This window comes from Centruroides vittatus, unplaced genomic scaffold (genome assembly GCF_030686945.1).
Source record: "Centruroides vittatus isolate TY-2023 unplaced genomic scaffold, ASM3068694v2 contig_377, whole genome shotgun sequence".
In the NCBI taxonomy this organism is placed as follows: Eukaryota; Metazoa; Arthropoda; class Arachnida; order Scorpiones; family Buthidae; genus Centruroides; species Centruroides vittatus.
The window spans coordinates 3,208,427-3,226,982 of record NW_027122198.1 but is presented as its reverse complement, the minus strand read 5'-3'; the positions used below and the strand labels follow the sequence as shown (position 1 = coordinate 3,226,982).

Genomic DNA, 18,556 nt, shown 5'->3' with positions numbered 1-18,556 from the left:
TAGCCCGATTATCAAACTATTATGTGAACCACAAAGTAAATCTACCAAACATTTTTCCATTCTAATTCATATTATTTTTATTGTTGGAATAATGTTAAAACTATTAATATGTATTATAAAGTAGATACTGTACTAAGGTGTTCTTCTCTTTTGTTATCTACATGTAATGCAAAAGACTATGATGATGTGCGTGCAAAGTGACACAAGGACAAACGGCACATGTGCTAAATGCCATTCAATGTTTACAGGAGCAGAGTTTGCTTCAGTATGGACTTTTGTGAAAAGAGTTTCCTTTTGGAGATATAGCAAAAAAAAATCCAGAAATGAATTGTTTAACTTTTCCACCAACATTTAAAACTTTATATGTGGTATCATCCCATCATAATATTTCATTATTGCAAATTTCTATATTTTTAATTATTATAAAATGACAGAAAGCTTAATTTTGAGGGTAGGGATAGGTTTCATAAAAATTTATAAATGTTAATAACGAATAAAATCGTCATTAAGTCTGACTCTACTCAAGATATGACACAATCCTCTATCTCATCACTACATTGACTTTAAACCACCAGAATTTAATAGCATTGATCCCCTAATACACAAACCTCCCTGCAAAATTTCAGAAATTTTCAACAAAAAGCACAGGCATTATTAAGCTTCAAAGAGGGTAAACAAAACTGTGCTCCCCACACACACAAACATCCATATATACAGAAAAATACCCCAGAATTTTTTTTGCATTTTTCAATGTTCCAAGGAAAGTAAAAGGATTGTGGTATTTTTGGGAAGCCATATTTTGAAAAAAAAAGCTGATTGTGGCATGACAATGTGGCAGCTGAAGGATGCTGTCAGGCACAGACAGCTTTGGAGAATCATTATCCATACGGTGACCAAGAGTTGGCAACAACTGAATGATGATGATGATGATGATGATCATCATCATCATCATCATTATATATGTTACACTCAAGTGTTTGGTTTAAATTTTATTTTGTAACTTCAGTCTTATTATATAATTATTGTCATTATATATTAATCATTACCAGACTTCTAAACCTTTGTTTTGTTATTCACTTCAGTATTTTTCTCCAATTTTTTATTCACTGTTTACTTTTATTTTCCCTTTTTTTAAGATGATGATGATCATCATCTTAATTGGAGAAAAATACTGAAGTGAATAACAAAACAAAGGTTTAGAAGTCTGGTAATGATTAATATACAGGGTGGGCCAGCGAAAACGAAATGGCAGAGTGTTCGTGTTCGTCCAAGCAAATTGCTTGGACAGGTCGATTTTACTGTCGAGGGGACATCTTATGCAATAAAGTTTTTGCGATTCTGAATATTAACTAAACAAACATTTTTTTCGAAATAAATGTTTGTTTAGTTAATACAAAATAAATGAGTTTTTAAAATTTATTGTTGTCTGTTGTATTCAGAATCGTAAAAACTTTATTTAAAAAGATGTCCCCTCGAGAGTAAAATTGACCTGTCCGAGTGATTTGCTTAGAGAAAAATACTGAAGTGAATAACAAAACAAAGGTTTAGAAGTCTGGTAATGATTAATATATAATGACAATAATTATATAATAAGACTGAAGTTACAAAATAAAATTTAAACCAAACACTTGAGTGTAACATATATTTTATTCAAGGTACCTTCCTCCTGAAATGTTACAGCAAGCAATGTTCCCTCTAAGCTGTGTGGCTGCATGGCCACGCACTGCTCAAATTGTTGCTGCGCATGAGAATTTATGTGCCGCACAAGCAAGCGTGCACAATGATTTGAATTGTTGTTTACTTATTTCTCACTTTGTCTATAACAATGATTATTGCTACATATATTTTGATTAAATACATTAAATCATTGACAAAAGATAATATTTTGTATGGAAGTATGTTTTAAAATGAATTTTAATCTCTACTTTATAATTACCGTATTTTACGGACTATAAGACACATTTTTTTTTCTTCGAAAAATTGCCTCCAAAATTCAGGTGTCTTATAATCCGTAGCGTCTTTAATTACTGTATTTTACGGACTATTTTTAATTTTTATAGAAAAAAAAAAAAGATTTTGTATATATATATGCTCAGAAAAATTTTTTGTTCAGAGAAGTATATGTTCTGCTCATCTACAATAAAAATTAGAGGGAACATTGACAGCAAGTGCCACAATCTAGCAAAAACAGAATGATCTCTCACATCTTGTTATGTGGCTTAATTTAAAGACTCGATGTCACAGCCCTTTAAATGTCTTCAACACCTTCAAATAGGTGCCCTTTCAATGGGTAAGTTCAGTTTGAAGAACATAAAATTATCACAGAGACAAATCTGGGGAGTAGCGTGGCTGATTAGGGAGGGAGGAAGTAAGTCCAGAGTCTCACACTTGTATGATGCTCTAGACCTACTCCTATCCCTAATTGGATTTAACTGAAGCCTCACATAAGTGTGAGGCACCAGATAAATCAAAACCACTCACTAAAATTTGCATTAAAATATTTTTGAATGAAAAACAGGAGGCAGAAATATATTTTTTTTAGTATGATAAACACGATACAAACAAGCAATGTGAGTCCCAAGATCCGACCATCTCTGACTTGTTGAATTTTGACATTGTGTTAGACATTAACAATCAACCTTTCTTGCAACTAGTCTAATTTAATTAACCTGTATTGAGTCTAATTTCACCTGTATACAGAGAAATAACCAATCAGTTAGCAAGAAGGAGTCACAACCAATCAAAATGTTTAAGTCGAGGACAAAACCTTCAAAAACCCCAAATTACAAGGATGCAATGGCTTCTTAAGTGTTAGAACCATTTGTTGCATGTGCATCATGTGTGTGTGTGTGCGTGCACAGGAGCACATATGTGTCTGTGTCTCTTTTTTGTCACTGTCTGCCTTCCTTAGATCAACATCTTCCCATCACCAGAAGTTAATTCCATTGTCCCATAGCAGTTGAGACAGAGGAATCCTCACATGCTAACAAGGACATTCCTTCATTTCAGACTATTTTGGAGCAGAGAGGAAGACACAGAGGTCATTGACATCTTTGAATTTCTAAGATTGCAGAAACTTTGTAAGTTATTTTTGTATCAAATAAATGGTTTGTTGTAATTGTCGAGTCTGTCTTAGTGTCAATCACACTCGCATACAACTCCTCACTCTTCTGTCTATCCTGACCTTGGACTCCCCCATATTGACAACCTCACACTTGTTTTCTATTTCTATACTGCTATTGTCTGGTGAACTGGGCTATCATGAAGAAGAAACTAACTACCTGGTGCTGGACATGTTAGACAGAATATGGCAAATCCTCTTCCATAAGTGTTCACAGTCACACAACAATAATCTTCTTGTATACGTTCTTTCACTTTCACAATGAGTTCCTCATTATGAACAGAAATTAGATGCCTAAACCTCACTTCATCTTCAATCATTTTCACACCCCTTCTGAATTATGCATATATGAGGTACCTGACTAAGTCCATATCCTTCAGTAAATGTACAAAAATTTATTTCATTTGAGAAAATATTTTGTTAATGAAAAGAAAATGTATAAAACAAACATGTCTCAAAAATATAAAATAAACAATTTACATTAAGAGTGATGTTGCAAGGTCCTGAATAAATGCAGACTCATGAGTCAGAATGTGGGTGACATGTCAATAGTGAAAATCAAGCTTTGACTCTAATGCTTGTAGAAATGACAAAATTTTAACAAAATACGAAAACAGAACACTTTTGGTAAAAGAAAAAACACTGTGTTATGGTCATTAAAATTCTTGATGTCAGAAGAGGAAACAGCATAGCTCGAAATACAAGCAAAAGTTTTAAAGTTTGATCAACAGCATTCAGTTGAAGTCAAGACAAAGTGTTAAGTTGAATAATGGATCTCCTGTTTGATCTGGTCATCTAATGTTGCCTGGATACAAAGCAAGGACCAATTGGGAAGCAATGGGAGATAATCAGAATCAATCAATTATACTTGATTGCTTGCTGTTCTTTCAATAAGTTTTATGTCCTTTAGAATTAGCATAAAGTTGCTATTGAGAACAAATCACACAAGAACACTCCTTTTGATGGAAAAAGTAGATTTATTTTCTATAATTTAGAACAGATAAGCATTTCAGGCTTTATGCCTTATTTTATGTATTTTGATAAAAATATAATTTAATACATTCTGTAAGAAATTATGGAATGTATTAAATTATATTTAACACATGTGTACACAAATTATTTTAAAATATAATTACCTAAAAAACCTAGATTATACCCTGATAATTTTTGAAAACATTCAAAAAATTTTAATAGCATATATTATTCTAGCCCCCATACTGAATAACAAACTCAAATATTTCTTAAAAATCAAAAAACCAATTAATAGTAAAATAGATGTATTGTTAAATAATATTTTAGTTTATAGCTTCACTTGTACTTGTCAACTAAATTATTACATAGGTGAGATGGGTAGAATGTTAAAAATTAGAATAAGAGAGCACATATGGACTGTGAAGTATAATTACACCAACTCAGCTTTCTCCACATGCTACAATCGTGCTGGTTACGAGATCTCATTTGACAGCATCAAAATTCTTTTAAAAAAATTCAATTATTAAAAAAAATGAAATTCACAGAATGAATTTAAACACTGGTGTTGTCATCAGTGAGATCTGGCAACTGTTACTACCAAAATAAGAAGAGTCTAGTTGTTCCTCCTCCTCCCCCCTTAATCCACTGTAGCATACATAGTATCATACTTCCTGATAAACATACAGTGAAAACTATTACACCTTGGTTTTAAGTATTTTATGTTTTCACAACCTTTATTAGTCAAATTTTTATACATTTTAACCAAAATATTTTTATTTTTACAGGTATACCCTCTTATTACTTTTTATCAACATTTTATTATATTTACTTTTTTACTCATTGTTTTTACTTTTTTTAAAATTTATTTCAGTTTTACTTATTTTATCCCATGGTTTCAATAATTAGTTATTCCAGCTATCACTATAATTATTTTTTGGTAATTATATTTTTAAAAAATTTTCATATGTATATGTTAACTATAATTTAATACTGTGATGTTACGTGTTACTCAAACAATGACTGGGTATAACATAAAGAACAAGACTATTTTTCAAGTACAAACAAAAATTTATATGACACAGGTTCCAACTCTGAATCAAGTCATCCCAATGAACAATATGTTTCTTTTCACAATACAAATATATATACAAAACTTGAATTAAAGACATTTGTTACAATTCCTTATACAACCAGAGTTATCTGATATACCAATTTTAAATTACACGGGCCACATTTTCTTTAAATTTATCTTAACCTACTTATATAAATTTTGTAGAGGACAGACAGAGATAGATGAAGGAAGAAGAGAGATAGGACAGTGGTACCATATTATTTTAGATGTTTCCTCAATGGTCCATGTAGACTTAACTTCTTTTGTCTCACCACATTTAATATTCTACTTTCGTGCAGTATCTTCACCTTTCCTCAAAATGTCTTTCTTTGCATCACTTCTCAAAACACCTTGAAGACATTCAATATATTGTCTCCTTACTCTTAGTCCTAGTTTTTACACAGCACTTCTGTACCCTCGTCTTTGACTAACAAAAGACCGAGAGCCTTTTCTCAAGCCATCCTACTTCTCTGGCGTCTCTCCAAAAAGTGGCTATCTCCCCCTTCTGATAGCCTCAGGGTCCTTCTCTACCCATTGTTCTCTTCTTACCCCTTTGGGATTTGGGCGTGAGTAGAAAGTTCTCAAAAATTTGGGAAACAAAGTAATCATAGAATAATAGAAAGTTGGTAGATATGAAAAAGATTGAGGAAAGAAAGAAAAAAAAATTATAATATAAACTATATACAATTTATAGCATCATGCCACAATACATTCTGTAATTTCTTACATAGTTTTTACCGATATACAGGGTGTTTTTTTTTAAACTGACGGTACTCAGAGACATCTGTAGAGCAATGTAACAGCCGGACTGTTGCCAAATTTGGGAGAGTGACTAAGAATGACATGGGAAAGAGATTCCATGAAGAAAAAGTAGTACCCAAATTTGCCGGTAGGGGTGGATTTGGTGCTGTTGTAGTGAAACAGCTATCAGCACTTCACTGAAGAAAGGGTCATCAGTCGCTTTTTTCCACTTGCATGGCCGCCTCGCTCCCCAGTTCTAACCCCATGTTACTTTTTCCTGTGGGGCTACTTAAAGTCCAAGGTCTATCTTGGTAATGTCCCAAACTTGATGACCTTGAAGGACAACATTTCTCGAACTGTGATGAACATTCCTGCAGATATGTTACATTTGGCCATAGAGAACACGATGTTCAGGATGCAATGTGTTGTCCAGCAGGACGGTGATCACACTGAAGAAGTGAGAAGGTTATTTGCTGATTAATTAAACTTTCGTTATTACACTGAAACCACTGTCTGATTATTCATTCGTGTGTTTGTTAATTGCAGCTGAATTTTATGCAGATTCTTAGCTGTTTGCTACAACAGCGCCAAATCCACCCCTACCGGCAAATTTGGGTACTACTTTTTTCTTCGTGGAATCTCTTTCCCATATAAATCAATATAAATCACAACCGTGCCCAGCAGAATTAAATAAAAAACTTAAACCAACACCTTAATTTTCGCTAAGAGATTTTTTTTTTTTTTTCCCCTCTTTCCCATGTTGTTCTTAGTCAGTGTCCCAAATTTGGCGACAGTCCGGCTGTTAGATTGCTCTACAGATGTCTCTGAGTACCATCAGTTAAAAAAAAAAACACCCTGTACATAATAAAATAAGGACTGAAGAGGGGCATAGAGCTCAAAATGAATATCTGTTCTAAATTATAGAAAATAAAATTACTTTTTCCATCAAAAGGAGTGTTCCTGTGCGATTTGTTCTCAATAGCAACTTTATGCTAAGTTCCGAAGGACATACAAGGATCAATCAAATCAATCACTCCAGGAATAAAATCTTTAAAAATCTCCAGATTTCAAGGATAAAGATTTTCTTCTCTCAAGTTTACATTATAAACCTGTTTTGTTCTCTTTCTTGCTCCCATGTTCAGCTGCTGTTCTTATCTTTGAACTGGTGTTATCTCTGTCTTTGCTCTGCCAGTGTTACAGTCATCCATCTGCCAACCAATTACTGCTCATTCCACATCTACAGTTGTCAACAACATTGCCCTGGAGCTTTCAGGTTGCCATCAGATCATCAAAGACACCATACTTCCATTTTGGACTTTCTTTTTGAGAACTTCTCAAGTTGGAAAAAAAAGTCATGTAAGCCCTTCAATTTTTGGACAAGGTTCTTTTGTAAAGATGACTTGCCTTGGAGTTGTCTACCACTCCCATGTAATGTCCCTTATCCCTCATTCATCTTGACTTTATTTCAATTTTCCTTTCCCTTTCCCTAATCGACAACCCACACACCACCTGAATACCTGTGCACAAGATAAACAACTATCCCATAAACTTGGGATCAATTCCACAGTTTCAGATGCAATTTTCCCAAGTTTACGACAGAATTTAATATTTGCTTTCCATTACATGCTGCAAATGTGATAACATTCTCTCATTACTGATACATCATGGTGCAATATTTCTCATCATGCTTAGTAAGGGGTGTTGTGATGTTGCCAGACTATACATGAAGGTTGGCAATATATATAATATACATTGTTTCATAGATGGCATTTCTATCTTAATCAAAATAAAATCTTATTACATAATTGTTGTAACTGTATATAATATTTATGTTATCATCATTCTTTGCATGGGCATTACAATGATACAATTTACAATCAATATTAATATATAATAATTGAAAAGAGGCTTTCATAATTTATTTTATATTCCTATTTAACACTCAAACCTACTATTTTTAACTAATTTCAAATCATCCACTTTAATTCTAACCCATTGCTCTAGATCAGCAGTTTCTAACCTTTTCTGACTTGCGTACACAAGTCAGAAAAGTTTTATTTTGCATAGTCTTCACACAGTGGCACCTTGGTCAATTACACAGTGCTGTACAATTAGCCTACATGTAAAAAAAAGTTTTTTTTACATCAAAAAGCATTGGAGGAAGGACACAGATATAGATTTTATTTAAGACTAAGCATTGAGTGACTTGCCAAAGGCCTCAACACAGAATCCAAATATTCTTATCGTCTGCCATTAATTTTTTCACATACCTCTAAACCACCAAGCATGTATCCCCAATTAGGAATCATTGCTCCAGATCAGTGGTTTTTTAACTTATGGTATACATATCTCAAAGTGTGAGATTTCTACCAAATATTTTTAATTGTAAATAATAATTATTTTTAATTGAAATTTAAAAATATTTTAAATCTTTTCATTGAGAATGATGTCTTTTTTAAATAAAATCTTAACTAAAATTTACCAATACCAAATTTAAAATGTATAATTCTGTATTTTTCTGTTGTAAATTCCTAGACTAGACTCTGTAAGAAGAAAAAATAGAAGAATTAGAAAAATTCATCTAACATAAATTGATCATTTTTTTAAATTTTACCATGATGATAATCTTTACTCACACTATACAAAACATGGGAATATATTATATAGGAACAAAACTAATTCAATTATAACCAACTGTAACATCACTAACAAAAAATCTTAACCAAAACTTACATTTAAGACCTAAACCTAAAACTTGTGCTAATTGGAGCCTAAAACAAGGAGATGGACTAGTTTTCAAAATTAAGAAGTGTGCAAGAGAAAGAGTGGTTGGTAGACTTCTATTTTTTTTCTTTTTTATTTTCTGTCCACCTTTGACCCCAAAGTATATTTTCCAGAGCTTCCTCCTCTTTTCTTCTTTCTTTCAGAAAAATTTTTCACCAAAACTTTGAATGGTACCTGGAGACCACATGCTAAGTATTCTCTCTATTGCCCACAGGTTAACATCATGGACTATCTAGGCCATACACACACAAAAACAAAAAAAATTAACTTTTTAGAGAAATATTTGGAATCCAATATCACCCATATAAGACACTGTCATTATTTGATATAATCTGTCCTTAATGGAAATGAATTGTTCTCTCTTTCCAACATTGGACAATAGTAAGCACTCTCTATGTGTCCGCACTCTCTCCTGAAAACATTCATTCAGACTAGTGACACAGAGGTCACATAATTGGTCTCTTCTTTTGGACAAACCAATCACATAATTTTCTCCATAAAATGCTGCCTAAAGCAAACAATACAAGTAAAGAACTCAAAACTATTATTTTTGATAGGAAGTAGCCAAGTTTAGAAAAAAGAAAAAAAAATGGTTTGATCAAGCTACAATTTAAATGTTTCTATAACTATGAATAATTATAGATAAATTTGCTTTCTTAATCACAATGGTGCACCAAAGTTAAGGTAAAATACCTGCAAAAAATGAATTGACTAAATACAGGGTTCCTACTCAAATTTTCATTTTGAATTACCTGACTTCCCCTGATTTTCTCTGACCAATTTTGTCCAAATTCCCTGACCCTCACATTTCTTACGGCGTGAATATCGACATAATAAAACAGCATTTTATTTACCGTGAATTATTTATCATTGATTGAGTATATCTATCCCTCTTTTTGCACAGTTGATATGTTTCAAAGACTGCCACATTAAAAAAATACAGTACATACATCCTTTAGAAAAATGTTTGATAGAATGTAATGAAAAAATAAGCAACAAATGAAACATGAGCTTTTTATTTTATCATTATTATTTGTATGTAAATCTAGTAAATACAAGATAGCATAAAATCAACAAACAGTATTCTTTGATATACAAATAGTACTGTACTGTGCTTAAAATGAACTCTTGACTTAGAAACATGTAATTTTAAAATCTTTCAACAAAAAGAGTAACTTTTTTTAAACAGCAACATAATTTTAACAAAAAGTTAAATTTAAAAATTTTCAAATTAAGCATGTTTTCCCTCAAAAAAATCGATCATGTAAAAACAGAATTAGTTTTCTTTTGTCAACCACATTATTTCAAAATTGTGTAAAAATAGATTGTATATAAAGAGGGATAGGTGTAAGTTTATACTACAGCTTCTCTAACAAATGCATCTAATTTACTGTAAAATCTTTTTATTTTTACAAAATAGACAATCAAAATACAGAGAAACTTCTTAGTATTAATTCTTTTTTCAAACTTCAGATAATTAGAAAATACAGATATTTAGCTATTTTGAAGTGAACATTCTAATAAATTACAATTTCAAGTTTTAAAAGTTTGTAAACCGATTTTTAATTAGTTATTTTTTATTCTAATTAACAAATTCATTTTTTTATAATTGCTGAATTATTTAAATTAAACACTATTACATAATAGTAGTTTATCCTGTTATTAATCCAGAATTGTAAAATTATATGACTTCAGAATGGTAAAAAAAACCATTTCAGATTTAAAACGGATTCTGGTATATTTTCTTATTATAGATTGCAGCATTACATCTTGCCGCATGCAGATGGCTACACTTGATCAGCCATATTCAGCAAACGAAATCAACAAGGCAGCTAAGGAGACAAATTCCCTGACTTTTTGACAATTTTTCAAAATTTCCCTGACTTTCCATGACTTTTTTTGAAACTAATGAAAATCCCTGACTTTCCAGGTGCATAGGAACCCTGTAAATAACACCTTAAATAAATAATTTAATGAATCTTTTGTGGAGATACAAAAACATATTTTGAAAATTCGAGGGATATGAGCAATGAAAAAGGTTACTTACTACTGCTAGAGATAAACAATTAAAAATTAAGTATTAAATTTTTTGGAAATTATTAATAATGCAATATTTTTTGTGAATAATTCCAATTTATTTTCTAAATTTCATAGATTTTTAAATAAATAACTTTAATAAGCATTTGTTATAGATGGATATATGAAAATTGATTAAAGTTAGCATAATTTTAACAAACTATTTTATAAACATATTAAAATTAATTTCAATTATGAATTTTAAAACAATATAATTTAGAAGATATCTAATAACTTGCATTTAATATCTAATAAGTGGCATTTAAGACAAAAAAATAAAATTTTATGTGTAAATGAATAATATGAAAACATAACTGTTTTGGAACAGAAAAGAGATTTAATGTCTCAAATCTGATAACATTGCTTTCACAGTGACACTAATTGATGCCTTGTAATACATCTATTTTTGCATTGTATTATATAAATGAAAATTAAGTTGCTGTTACTTACCACATAATCATAGTACTGTCATTTTCATAAATAAATCGGAATGTATATGATTCTATCACATTCTAAATAAAATTAAATTTGTAAATTAACTCAATCTTAATTGATACATAATAAATAAATGTCTAATAAAATTAGATTAGAAATTTTACATAAAACTACTATAATTTCCTGTATATAACCTGCAAAAATTGCTAGAACAAATAGCCTGTGCCGGCTTTCAAAGTGACTTTAAAGCACAGATAACCTGCAGTTTATACACAGGAAATTACAGTAATCAAATTAAATCCATTATAAAAGAAACATAAATTTTGTGTATTTTAATTTACAAAGTGAACTACTTTTCATATAGTTCAATAATATTAAACAATATTACATCTTATTATTTGATATATAAAATTTAATGCACAGAAAGCTAGAACTTCTTTAAGAAAGTTTCACAAAACCTTTCACTCTTTCTCTAGCCCTTTCTTTAATCTATTAGATAGGAGAACAAACGTTTTCAACCTTTTCAAATGTCCAAAAATGTTTATTCTCCTATCTAATGGATTAAAGAAAGGGCTAGAGAAAGAGTGAAAGCTTTTGTGAAACTTTTATATAAAATTTATTTCTACATTTGAAAAAGACACTCACATCAGGTTCATCTAAATTTTCATAAATCTGAAATAGAAATATAAAAATTAATAACAACTGAATGTTATAATTTATTAATACAACTAGCAACAATCATTAAATTAAAATTAATCATCTATTAATAATAAAATATAGTAAATTGAAGGAATGTTATATAACTTTTAAATTTAAATTTTACTTAATTTAATCAAAATGCTTTAATAAAATATAAATATTAATTACAAAACACTTAAAGATTGTAAAAATTGACCATTTGCTTTAAAATAAGTTGCATACTTTAATATAAAGTAATTATGATATTTAATAAACTTTTCTTTGCTATTCTACTGAACACACATACACTATTTATGTACAGAACAATTCATAATTCCAGACCTAATTTTATTTATTAAGTACTGTACATGGCAGTGGTCAGAAGTAGCCTCAGACAAGAATAATCCACTATTTGAAAGATAGTAATCACAAGTAAAAAATGACAGAAGACAGAAGCATTCTATGTTTGAGTTTGCAAAGACAAATTCCATTTTAACAGTTTAGTACAAATTTGTGAGGCAATTTAGTGTCTTTGTGCCACCAATGCTATGCAATTTACTAGAATTGTGCTCAAGAATTATCACATCCACTAACACAACTGGTATTTACATTCCACACTGGAGGAATGCTTTTGTGAGCATGGGCCTGACAGAAAAATTTATTCAAACAAATTTTTTGAGAGAAAAATCATTCAAGAGATGATTAAACTTGTTCCCACTGGACTTGCTTCTTTTCAAGAGTGACACTGAAACATTCGATGTCACCCTTGGAAGATTGGTCCCAAATGAGTGAACATTTGACTATTGGTCCCAAAATACTAAAAATCTTAACCAAATTATGAGAAAACCCCAGGAGGAGCCCCCTAATAAAAGGAGGATGACAATTAGGGGCAGTTGTAATCAACCTTTTCCTAAAGTGTGTCTGTTCCGACCTGCCGTTCTAGCCGTCATTGCTTGCCGCCACCCAAGAAGACAAAAAGGGATTACTCTCTGAACTGAATTTCCAAACTTTCACACCTATGTCTCATTGATACGTCTAGGATTTATGAGTATTTTAAGGTATTCATCATCTCGTGAACTTGTTGTGAGCTCTCTCTCTCTCTCTCAGTCAGGGTCGTGATAGGTTTATCCCTCTCTTTTTAGCAATTGTACTAATCATCTATATTAAATTCTTTAGCTATTGTGCTAAGCTTCTGAAATGTTGTTTTAGAATTTGTAAATAATATCCATCAATAAATGAGTATTTTTGTTAAGTGTTGTGGAGTATACTTCCTCTGGTTGTTTCCATCCTCCTCCATTCTGGGTCTAGAGGCCCACGAACATGACCACTTGCATGACGACTAATGTAATGGCTGTCGAAATTTCCATGTCTGGCAGATACGGTGGTGTCCATCCTGACCAGGCATCAAAGAGGTGCCGACCCTGTGGTCACACTTTTAGCAAACTTTATGTATGGAGGCTGATAAGAGTCTCAAAAAAATGTTAATTCCACAGTGTGATTTTGTTGGTTCCTGAAGTATGAAAAAAGAATATAATAATAATATATATAAAAAATACTCTTCTGTTTTTTAAAAATATTTTTATATGTAACATGTTTAATATGTAACATGTGCCTTTATTGGGAGTTTCTTTTATAGAACTTCTAACTCTATACTCCGAGTCTTATGTGAGATGGATTATTGCTTAACATTTGTAGGATCACAGAGGCAAGCTACATGCAATATTTTTACTTATATACATGTACAGTATTAAAAATATCTAAAAATTTACTCTTTATCTACAGTGCTAGCAATTACCTTCATAAAGGTACAGAGTAAATGTAGATTTGTATTTTCTAATTCAGCTCCCTTTAATATTATAGTTATGCTACTGAATTAATATATTTGTTCAATTGTTTCTGTTTATTTGTCTTGTAATCTTCTAAAGTAGTTTAAACAGGCAAAATCAAGTTGTCATCTTTTGCATTAAGAATACATTTCTGACAACCATACCTCATACATATACAGGACAGTTATCAGAAGATATTTTCTTATACTCCTTCTAAAACTGCTTTCATTTCCTTTAGAATTTCTGTATAATTCTAGAACATTCAATATCTCTACCTAGAAATTTCTTTGCATTCTGAATTCATTTTACTTATGTTAATTTGTATTTTATTTTTTAGTGGAGATCTCTCTAAAAGTCCAAAAGTAGTCTGCAGCAAGTCAGAAGAACATGTACAAAAATATATGGCCATAATCACATTGATCAAAGTAAAAAAATAACAAACAAAAGAATGAAACATAACAGTATCTATAGTAAAACAACAATGACTATTTGTAAGCAAATGAGAAATCCTAAAAAGGCACTATTGTAATTGCTCTATCCAAAAAGAGTATGGTCTAAAAGTAATGAATGAACAAAAGGACATTGGTCATTTAAACACAAAACAAAGAGCATTCATAATGAACTCAACTCAAACTTTTTTAAATACCATAACGAAAATCTGTATTAAGTAACAACTCTACTATTTCTGAGCAATTGATCCCATCATCAAGTGATAGCCATCAAACTAGTTCACTTTGTAAACAAGCTCCAATAAAACAGACTTTTGTTATTAAAGAGCATCCTATTGGTGATTTTGTAATAAACTTGCAAATATTCTCAAATAATTTTAAAATTATTTTATAATTTTAATTTTTGACTTTACTTGTTTATTTTGTCACTGGTTAGAATGAGCACAAAGATGTGTAGGGTTTCAGATGAGAGTCGAAATTAAAATTGATTACAAGATTACTTAAGACGAGAAAATCACTGTTGTTGAATCAGACCAAAGATTGTGCAAGTTATGTAAGATAGAGACCAGAAAAAATTGTAGATGTCAAAACAAATGCAATGTGGAGCTAAATGACATGAATCAAATGGAAGGTCAGCCTGGAAAGATAGAACTTTGACATGAGCACTCGTAAACTTTTGATCTAGGTTAGAAATTTGGAAAAGGGGAAAAATTCAATGGTTATAGAAACATCACGTGCAAATTGATAAAATTCTGAATTGACAGAGAACAGAAATAACAATCTAAATTACAAGCACAAGGGTTATATTATAGTTCTATCAACATCTACCGACCAAAGTTGATGCAAGGTGTCGGGTAGACTCTTTGAAGCAGACCTTTCTTGCAACCCAAACAGGTCTTGTTTTTCAGCTAGAGACAGGGTAGTGACCAATCAGGAGAAGAGACAAGAGATGTAGGGCCAATTAAAAAGGTATACAGAGAGGGAAAAACATATAAAAGTCCTGGAATTCAAGGTTAAAGCACAGTTTTTCATCAATTGTGTGATGCAACAGATCTGCGTCATCCAAAAAGCCATCATCACTACTGTGCAGATAATATCAGTGTCTGCTTAAACCACCAGCTTGCATCTTCCACATCTCCAGGTAAACACATTGTTACATCCGGAGACCATCATCCACTGTCCACCATCAACTGCCAAGTGACTTTATACCACCGGTCATCGCATCTAGTCACAACCTTAGATATGAACTGTTTGTTTAGCCTTGTGTAAGTTCCTTTGATTCACAATAAACAGTTTATGTTAGACACTTGTCATCTCTGTCTCCAGTTCCACACACATGCGAACAGACCCTAGACCACTCCTAATGCAGGATTAACCGATTCCTCAAAAGTCGGTGAACTCATCAAATATATCTGTAGTGCTTCGCGACTACATTCTTTTTCGTTTCGGTTTTTTCCTTTACCCCTTCTTTTTTGTTCGTGGTGTCACCTTCCCTAACTCACCTCATGTTGGCAGCGTGATTGGCCAGTAGAGGTCATGTGAGGAGGTTATCCGGCTGGTACTGTATAAACGATCAGGACCCACATGTAAGGGGACCTTTTTTTGGCTTTTGGTTGCGGTGTGCTGGCCATGTGTAGACACAAGATTGAGGCGCCGAGTGCAAGAGGTCCGAGAACGGAAAGAAGACGAGATCGGAAAATCCGTTTGCATCCAACCGAGGACAATGTAACAGTGGAATACAACTTAGTCAAGAGATAAACGACTGGTGGAGGACTCGTTCAAACAGATTAGTTTTATTTTCAATTATCTGTACGCGGCGTAAAATTGTCGTGAGTAATTTTAGTTTTTAAGTTTTCTTTTTCTCTTTGTTACACGCTTTTGTTGCCCCATTTTACCACTTGTCATGAACCTCCCCGAAATCCAAGGAAGGAAAGAGAGGAAGCGTGTAAACATGTGTGGCATTTGATTATATACTTTGATTATATCACGAGCCCCTTGTAGACTCCGCAAGCACGTGGTTTGCGGGTATGAAGGGAAGTGGAAATGAATAGTCGGTAGAAGCATATAGATAAACAAACAAAGGTTTATTAATTACACACACAAAAAAAGGGGGGATTGATCGCCTGATTTAAACAGGCAAACAGCGTTCTTAACAAAATTAAGGATGACAATAACACTATGATTACAACAGTAATTAATCGCGAGACTAAAACTAATACGCGATTAAACCTTAAAAAACTATACAAACATTTACAAGATGGTAGATACCGTCGCCGTATTTCGTGGGACACGTTGTTACGAAATGAGATTCTTCTCGCTGGTTCTTGTTTTTTTTTTCTTCCTGATCGGCTGCTCTGCTTCGAATCCTTTCTCTCGTCTCTTCACCGCTCCAGATCCCCGATCCACGAAAGAGAAAAATGAAAATGCCTCGACACGTGGAAGTCACCCGTTTATATCTCCCACCATCCGGGAGCTTTTTCTTTTCCTCCCACGTGATCCTCCAAATAGCCAATCAAAAACCACGGCACAGCAATGACGACAACAGACGGTACGGTACACAACAAAATGGCTGTGCGTCACATCTAAAACCCGATACAACAACATATACGCGACGCGACATAAACGAAAAAACAAACATATAAATAGAACAATCGAACAAAAAAAAAATACATAAATATATACATATAGTTAATAGCGGCGAAGCGCTACACCCTTGTCAATTTTGTGATAGTCTGCGTTGTATGTAATTATCGCTATTGTATTAAAAACTGAACTTAATTAAATGCCAAATACTTGTTAAGCCGACTTGTTCTTCGTTTTTTCTTTGTTTAGCCCTGCAGACCTCACTCTACTGGGGCAATTTACATATCATTGATAAGTGATTTTTACAATCTCTCAATAAAATGCATTAATTAAATATACTGATCATACAGTTTATGCAGCTACAAACTGTGATTGTTAAATGAATCAACATATTTCATTTTTGTGTGATCTGCTATATATCTTAATGATTGAAAAGATTAAAATAAGTAATACAGGATTTTCTTATTTCATTTTGAATGCTGAAATCCAGCAATTGTTTCCCAACACAGAACTCATAGAATGAGTAAAATCAGATTGTTTCTGTTTTGCTCCTTTCTTCACTATCCAGAATCAATTGATCTTATCATAAACCGAATCTCATATTAGGGAGGATAGTCCCAGATTTTGATTGTTTGTCTTGCATGATGATGGTCTCCAAAAATGTCCTGCATTCACAAAGCGAAACTTTTATAAATTATAAAACAGAAGTGGTGAACTCAAGATTTAATCCTGGGGAAGCAGAGTTAAACAGATAAAAAACTAGTATTTTAGTGTAAATTCAATAAAATTCCCACCTTATGTGACTGCTACTTCATGAATAGTATAGAAATATGACATGACATAACAAATAAAAAAAGAAATATTAATTAGAAAAAGATTTTTGAAAAACTTTTTAGTGTTTCTTTCCTTTCTCTCTGGATGGTGACAGGGCACCTGGCTCATCCTCTGGGTCTGCCACATATATGCCTCAGATAATGCAGAATCTTAGTTAATCAGGACTTGGATGATCAAGTTTCTGCTGTATTTCTTTGTTCATTTCATGTCATATTTCACTATCCCACTGCAATCAAAGCTTTATATTTGCAAGGACAACATAGATAAAAGATTGGCTCCAGGGGTATATTCTGTTCCCACTGTCATGACATGCAATAAAGAGAAATCCTTATGCAGATCTCTATTTTTATTTTTCAAATGTTGCACAATACTAGTTATGATTTGACTTATAAGTAGTTTGTGCAATCAACTTTAATTTTCTGATATTAATGTAAACTTATATAAAGATATTATATTTACTAGACTTATTGGTTTCCTCATGAAAATTATAGTCAACAATATCCTAACATTATTGTTTTAGAATATGTAACATATGACTTTTTAAAATGTTGCTAATATATTCTTTGACAGTTAATAACAAAAGAAATTATACAGAGAACTAGAGAAAATATACAGAGACATACAGCAGACTGTATATTGTGCATTTCTGGCTTGTTATTTATATGAGGTTCCAGATGAGGTTCAAAATCAAATTAATTATATCCTATAAGAGAAAAAGGGAAGTTAATATTAAATTGAAACAAAGGTCTTCTAAGCTATGTAAGAGAGAGAGAGGAAAAAAAACTGTAGTTGTCAAAACAAACGGGACACGGAAATAAATGACATGATAGATTATAGTGGAATGTCAACCCAGAGAGATGGAACTCTGACAGAACGCTTGTATACAAACGGTCTACATTAGAAAATTGGAAAAAAGGGAAAGGTTGACAGTCAAAGGTGTTGGAAT

At 32.0% G+C, this 18,556-nt stretch overlaps 1 protein-coding gene across 1 annotated transcript in view; it reads right to left on the bottom strand.

Annotated features, from left to right (window-relative positions):
* The window catches only part of LOC136975674 (HORMA domain-containing protein 1-like), a 185,771-nt gene that overhangs the window by 107,778 nt on the left and 59,437 nt on the right, over window positions 1–18,556 (bottom strand). The window contains exons 5-6 of the mRNA XM_067270779.1: window positions 11,886–11,912; window positions 11,256–11,317 (exon numbers count right to left, since the gene is read on the bottom strand). Of these exons, the coding sequence (XP_067126880.1) occupies window positions 11,256–11,317; window positions 11,886–11,912 (89 nt within the window). The remainder of the gene's footprint in view (window positions 1–11,255; window positions 11,318–11,885; window positions 11,913–18,556) is intronic.